The sequence below is a fragment of the Varanus komodoensis genome, unplaced genomic scaffold (assembly GCF_004798865.1).
Source record: "Varanus komodoensis strain SLA01 unplaced genomic scaffold, ASM479886v1 scaffold10, whole genome shotgun sequence".
NCBI classification, from domain to species: domain Eukaryota; kingdom Metazoa; phylum Chordata; class Lepidosauria; order Squamata; family Varanidae; genus Varanus; species Varanus komodoensis.
Window position 1 is genome coordinate 6,201,778 of NW_025335269.1, and position 7,156 is coordinate 6,208,933.

At 43.7% G+C, this 7,156-nt stretch overlaps 1 protein-coding gene across 1 annotated transcript in view; it reads right to left on the reverse strand.

The window, feature by feature from the left end:
• Positions 1 to 1,060: 1,060 nt before the first annotated feature.
• Positions 1,061 to 7,156, reverse strand: part of UPP1 (uridine phosphorylase 1) — a 10,827-nt gene continuing 4,731 nt past the window's right edge. The window contains exons 4-8 of the mRNA XM_044453555.1: positions 6,947 to 7,105; positions 4,322 to 4,436; positions 4,008 to 4,217; positions 1,997 to 2,143; positions 1,061 to 1,320 (exon numbers count right to left, since the gene is read on the reverse strand). Coding sequence (XP_044309490.1) covers positions 1,181 to 1,320; positions 1,997 to 2,143; positions 4,008 to 4,217; positions 4,322 to 4,436; positions 6,947 to 7,105 — 771 coding nt within the window. The 3' untranslated portion in view covers positions 1,061 to 1,180. The remainder of the gene's footprint in view (positions 1,321 to 1,996; positions 2,144 to 4,007; positions 4,218 to 4,321; positions 4,437 to 6,946; positions 7,106 to 7,156) is intronic.

Consider the following 7,156-nt stretch of genomic DNA (forward strand, 5'->3'; position numbering starts at 1 on the left):
GGGCTGCGGACCCATCAGTATGCTGATGATACCCAGCTCTACCTCTCGTTTTCCACCAATCCAGGTGAGGCAGTGGCTGTACTGAACCGGTGCCTGGCCGAGGTAATGGGCTGGATGAGGGCCAATAAACTGAAGCTCAATCCAGACAAGACGGAGGTCCTGTTGGTTGGCGGTTCGGGCTTCGGAGAAGGTGACCTGAACCTTGTCCTGAATGGGGTTGCACTCCCTCCTAGGGACAAGGTCCGCAGCTTGGGAGTGCTCCTCGACCCGGAGCTTTCACTTGAAGCTCAGGTGACAACAGTGGCGAGGAGCGCTTTCCTCCAGCTTCGGCTGATTCATCAGCTGCGCCCCTACCTGGAGTACGACTGCCTTGCAACAGTGACTCATGCGCTGGTGACTTCCCGTCTTGACTTCTGTAACGCGCTCTACGTGGGGCTACCCTTGAAGACGGTCCGGATACTTCAATTGGTTCAGAATAGAGCTGCCAGGCTGCTGACGGGGACTGGACGTTATGTTCACATGACACCAGTTCTCCGTCAGCTTCACTGGCTCCCCATTGAAGTCCGGGCCCAATTCAAGGTGTTGGTAATGACCTATAAAGCCCTAAACGGCTTGGGTCCTGGTTACCTGAAGGAGCGCTTACATCCATATTTGCCCAGTCGCCCCCTGAGATCGGCGGGAGAGGCCCTTCTCCGGGAGCCCTCCGTGAGAGAAATTAGGAGGGTGGCTACTCGGAGAAGGGCTTTCTCAGCGGTGGCGCCTAAGTTATGGAATGCGCTCCCCAGAGAGGTCCGCCTGGCGCCGTCGTTATTTGTTTTTCGGCGCCAGGCTAAGACCTTTTTATTTAAGCAACATTTTAAATGCTAAATACAATTGAATTTTATCTGGCCAGGGCGGCTTATTTTATAATGTGAGTTTTAATTAAGATTATTTTATATGGATTTTAACTTGTTTTATCTATGTTGTAAGCCGCCCCGAGGCTTCGGCGAATGGGGCGGCATAAAAATGTTTTAATAAATAAATAAATAAAATACAATAAAGCCTCAGATGGTCTGGACGCTTGATCTTTCCCACGAACCCGAGTTTTATTCCTTCTTCACAAATTGAGAATCCGGCATTCTGACACTTCCAACATGAAGAAACATTGGAGTTTCTAACTTCAGTGCAAAGATGACAAAGGTCATTTTTTCCCCAGGTGCTTCTTAATCCAGTATCCCACCAACTTCTGTGGTCTCGTCTGGTACTCTTTCAGCACATCATGAGGTGTGGTGATCTGGTCGCCTTCAAGTCGGTTCAGGAGAGTTACACACACCACAGCACCTGGGGTTTTATCCCACAAAACAACAAAGGTACTCCTGAGAAATATATCACTTTAATGCGATCCTATGAGCACTAATTTTTTTTAAAAAAACTGATACTGTCTTATTCTTACAAGAATAACAGGGACTAAAACTAGCAAACAGAAATACAGGAGGGGTAACTGTTTTTAGAGATAGATACAGCCAGTTCACATTGGAAATACAATACAGTTTTTAAGGGTATTTCACATGTGTGACCTGGGTCCTGACTATTCTCCCTTTTTCTTTCAAATGAGAGAATAGAGAAGATGATCTGCTATCCAGGCAGTGTGATTTCTGAAGCTGTATATAATGTCGCTCCACTTCTTCCTACAGAACCAGGTTTTGTAAAGTTATGGTTCACTGCAGATCTGTTGCTAATGAATACAAGATCCTTAAGAGTTCCTCTTCATCTTGCTCTGCATCTTAGGTGAGGATTAAAGTTCTTAGCCCTCCAACTGGAAAGCAATCCCATTGAATCATGCCATGGCTTCTAAGAGCAATTTCTACATAGCTGACTGCTCCTGATCATCTACAGATGTCCTAATAGAGGTAACTAAGGCTACCAGTATCCCTCACTGATTGGTCAAGGCTAAAAAGGACTGAACCCTAAATGGCAAGAGAAAGATCTAAACTTATGACTGTGTGCATGCAATTACCTTTGATGCCACTAATGTTGCACATGGCTGCAAAAACAGATGATTCCATCTCAATATTTCTGACTCCAGCCTGGTATGCTGACATTAAATATTGCTGTTTCTCTTTCTCAGTATATGTGCAGATTGCACCATCGAGACGAGCTTGGCCTACAAATGCATAAAATTCAGATTTTTATACATTCAATGAAATGTCTGCAATTAGCTAAACCTAATGAGCTAAATGATCCTTTTAGATTTTACTCTAGGAGCTACTATTGGTACCAAACTAGCAGGGGAGCCCATAAGGACATTCAGTTCAGGAGCAATTGCTGTTTAGGAAGTCAGATCCAGAAGGCATATCCTGAAGCATAATTACCTAGGCAGGACCTATGGTGGGAAATTTAAATTTGAAAAGGAGGATTGGTAGAAGTTGTAAAGGGATTTGTGCATTTGTTGTTGTTTGATGCCAGTGACTATTGTCACATTCTATTCTTTTTAGCTGCAATAAAACCTAAACAGTAAGAAAACACACTCGGCCATTCTGGAAAGCTCCCTTTCCATCCTTAATTTAATGTACCAGGCACAACTTGAGAGGGCTTGTAGCTCAGCTGAAGAGCCCCTACTTTGCATGCAGAAAGCACCAGGTTCAAGCCTCCTACTGTGCTGGGCCCGCCCCCCGCCCGCCCCCGAATCCATGGGGAGCTGCTGCTAGTCAGTGCTGATAGTGCAGGGACAGATGGACTCATGGTCTGCTCCCTATGCTCCTCACCTCCACAGGTGCCCCAAGCCTTTCTTGGGAGGCTGTGCCTCATGATGCTGGGGAGAGCTTTCCCAAGGCAGCATGTGTGTGCAGCTCCCTGGAAATGTTGCTAGGATGGCTTCCTTTGAGAAAGTGTTTGTGATGCAGATGAGGAAAGGTGGAGGCAATGGCAGGGATGGTTGACAATGCAGAGATATGCTACGGATAGTGATGTGTGAGGAATCCATTTTGGAGATGGGAATCCATCCGATTTCCTAGTTTAATTCCCCAGACTCCAGCCTGTTTTCTGTCTGCCTTAAGTCAGCTTCGTGCCAAGCACTTGCATGGGCATCCAGCAGGAAGTCAGTCCAAGCAAGTTCACAAGGCCAGCTTATGTACAGGCCACCCATACACCCACTGTGCAATCTTCCACAAACATGGCTTGTGCACTTTGCATACTTCGTGTACTTTGCACAAAGATTTATGTATTTTCCACAATGAAGCTGTTAGCATTCCTAAGTATTCACAGATGCAACCTTGTCTTGGTTGGCTTCCTGGCCAGGGTCGAGGGCAGGAAAGAAGTCTAGTGAGCAAAAGAGAGCCAGATTCTGGCCAAACCTTTGCATTCCTAGCTGCAGATAAGAAAGAAGTGGAGGAGAGTATGGAAGGCAGAACGGAAGACGGTGCTTATTCAGGAAACTCCCCCTTTTGTTATGCCCATGTGTTGCCCATATGTCTCTTGCTGAAAGAGGTGACTTTATAGAGAGGGACACCCAATGCTGGGTTCAGATGACCAGAGAAGTGGTGCTGAAGTGTGGAAGCCACAGAGCAGGCCATTGTTTCCCTCCATGATTACTAAACCCCAAATATACCCTGCTGATATACCATGGTGGGGTTTGGATGGCATGACAGACTAACATGCACAAAAAGCAACCATGGCATGTGTACCTATCCCAGATGTCAAATCTAGGCCTTCTCTGAGTTTGCTAGTTTTGTATGCACAAAGATGATTTTTCATGGGGAAGCCTTCACCTATTTGAACAGTTACCCCAGCTGTGCTCTGATATGGTACAATAAAGAAATTGCTTCACTGCTCAATCTGATGTTTATGTTAACTAGGCTTGGACTTGGGTGGAATGTGGATTCACCCTATTTATCTCTTTATTTGTCCAAATATTCTGATTCTATTTTCAAAGAAAATGGCACACTTTCTCTCACCATCCACTAATTCAAATGTTTTGCTTGTCTGCTATTTTGTTGCTTTGTTGTTTGGCTGACCTATACCAGCCTTACCTTCATAGAAATCCAGAGTGCACATAGTATTTCCAACCACAGTATTGAACTCATCTAGTTCTCTGGCACACTCCATCAGGTCTTCAACCAACTTCTCATCTAAGTCTGTGTTACGAAATACAGACTTCCCAAGAATAACCTGTTCCAATTGAGGTTTGAAGGTGGCATCCACAGATTGCTTGGTGATCACCACCGATCCTGGTGCCAAACCTACATTTCAAAAATATGTATTTGTTTCAGGATTCTGTCTAGACATCACAAGCCAATAACTGTGATATATTGTTACTTTGATGAAATAAAAGCAGGAGGCATACCTACTCCACCAGATGTGCCAATACGAAGAATAGTCACATTGGAGCATTTGGAATAGTACAGCAGCTTGATAAGTTCATGTAACATGATGGCAATTGATGGAATCCCCATTCCATGCTGAAATGAAAGAGGGAGACACGGGATCAACAATACATATGAATGCACCATTAATTGCCTTCTGCTTATGATATACCAAGTTCTGGAATGGAGTAGGCAGAAATTACATCAGCAAGGCTTTCTGACTTTCCACTGTTTGACAACAGCAGCAAAAAACTCATTTTCAGAGTAGGAGAGGTCAGTAAAGTCCACTTCTGCAAACTCTGCTAATTTGCCACATTCCAGAAATGAGCATTTTCACTTGTTTCCAGTTGCTTTAAGAACTGCTAAGTCATGTTGTGCTGTTGATTATTTCCACTGGCTTGTAGACATCATCATAGGATGATCATCATCATCATCATCATCATCATCATGATTGGAGACAATGACTTGGAAGTGCCCTTATCTACCCTTTGTAGGATAGATAAAGAGTCCATTGCTGCTTGCTAAGATTTCATGAAAGGATCTTTGTCCTAGGTGCTCAGCACCTAGCAATATTGGCATACATGAATATCCAGAGGAAATATGGAAAAAGTGCAAAAGTCCTGAAAGCTAAATGGTGAAAATAGTAAGAACCAGGCAAGCAAGAGAAACACCACCCAAGAAACAGTCATTAGGGATATGATGTTAAAACCATAAATATAAAACAACTCTCTTGGATTAGAGTCTACAATAAAGGGTAATCTACAATTTGGATAATCTGATTATCTCATTTCAAAGACACATACAGTATTTACTGAATTGCATTTCTATATGCTCTCTTCAGTCATGGTACCAGAGCAATATAGTAAGGTATTCTGGGAGTGGTGTGCCCCAGATGCCCATATCAGATTGAGGACTTGGTGCGTTACCTTCTGAATGTAAATCATCAGTGAGATCAAATCTAAATGTATAAATGATATTCTAGGAGTCACGAGTTGGCTTCAGAGGTAGAGACAGTGGGCTAGTTCACATGATTATGTAAGCCGCAATGGGCGGTGAGGCATGCAGGTGCTTGCAGGTAGCCGGCTGCAATATTCAACACCTGGCTGCTGCTTGCCGAGTCATGTGACCCTGCGCAGCAGAGGCTGTACAAAGGTTAACAACCCTCACATACCCCATGGTCTGTTACTGGGCCATGCAAGGGTTTAGCCCTTCCACAACCCCTGTCAGACACACCGCAAGCTGCAGCCAGGTACTGAATATGCAACACGTGCTGCAGCCCACAGTGGCTGTTTTGGTTATGCAGACCAGGTCAGTCTGTTATTTGCTGTTAGATATGGGCATAGAAGCGATGAGTACTGCAACAATGCTGGCACTAAGAGCAAAGTAAACGAAGCAAATATTTTTGGTACGTTGGTGGGAAAATGGGGCGTTTCTTTAAATTTTCTATTCTGCAGCTGTATGCAGTTCTTGAAGTGCTATCCCTTTGGTCATGGGCTTTGACTCACATAATAAAGTTGTGATTACACTTTGTAGATGTGTAAGCTAAAAAAGCTGAAACCTTTTGGAAGTGTCTTGAACACAAGCCCACCTGTGTATTAAGACCTTCCTCAGAGGCCCTTCTCTAGGTCCTACTGCTGTCAGAGGTGAGGTAAGTGATAAGAAAAGGGCCCGTTTTCATGGGTGCCTTTATTACTAGTATTCAATGGTATTAGCCTCTTGCATGCAAGATAATAATGAGTCCTCTTAGTATTTTGTGTGGCAAATACTTTGCTTTGCAAGGACCTCCAGACCGAACCAGGGGAGAGTACCAGCCTCAGCTGGGACTGAGCTATGAGTCCCACCCCACACTGTTCCAGTCGGGGGATTTTCTTCCCAGAGAGCTTTGCTTAGAGTCACTTTTCAGCACCAAGTGAATCCTTTTATTTCTAAAATAAAAAATTGGTTCTACTATCTTAACTCTGTCCTGTTTCAGCAGGAGTGACCAAATAAAGGCATCTCAAGCCAGAAAGTAAAAAAACTGCAGGCCTAATAGAGTCATGAATGGTCCCTTGGCTAAGCATCCAGAACTACAAAACAATGCAGTAAAACAGGCCAGGCTTCTAACAGGATGAAACCGGTTAACTATAAATGTATTAGTCTCTCTATATAAACAAGAACTCTGGTTTAAAATAAACTTACCTGGCTGCTAAGTGATATTCCTCCTTTTCTGACACATCTGCACCCAAGGTTCTTGGATACTCTGTGACCTGTTAACACTGCACTCTGTGGGACCATTATTATTGGGCCTACTGACTACTTTAAAACTCTTGAGTGCATATTAAAATTTAGCTTGCATCACTTTGGGGTTTCATCTGCCTCACTGCTATTCCAACATGCTCTGCTGCCTAATTGCGCACAGAACAATAATTTTACAGATCTTGGCCAACCTATACATAAAACCCAATCTATTAATAAATTGATATTCCTTCATACATATCTTCTAAATGCATAAATAAGTTGTAATTAGTACTACTCCAAATTTAAAAATATTTTTCAGTTTTCAAATACATTTTCCTTATAATCTTTGCTACGTACAGCAAATGCACATAAATATTAATAGCACTTACACTGACTGAGAGGACAGGGCCTGCTTTATACATAGCATAACGGTCGGTTCCTGCACAGATGTTGGGATAGTCACTACAAGGGCTGCCAATTCCCAGCTCTTCACCAATGTAGGTAATAAAAGTTTTCATCCGTGAGGGGCTTCCTCCAACACACACAAACTAGGTAGCGAGAGAGAGAGAGAGAGAGAGAGAGAGAGAGAGAGAGAGAGA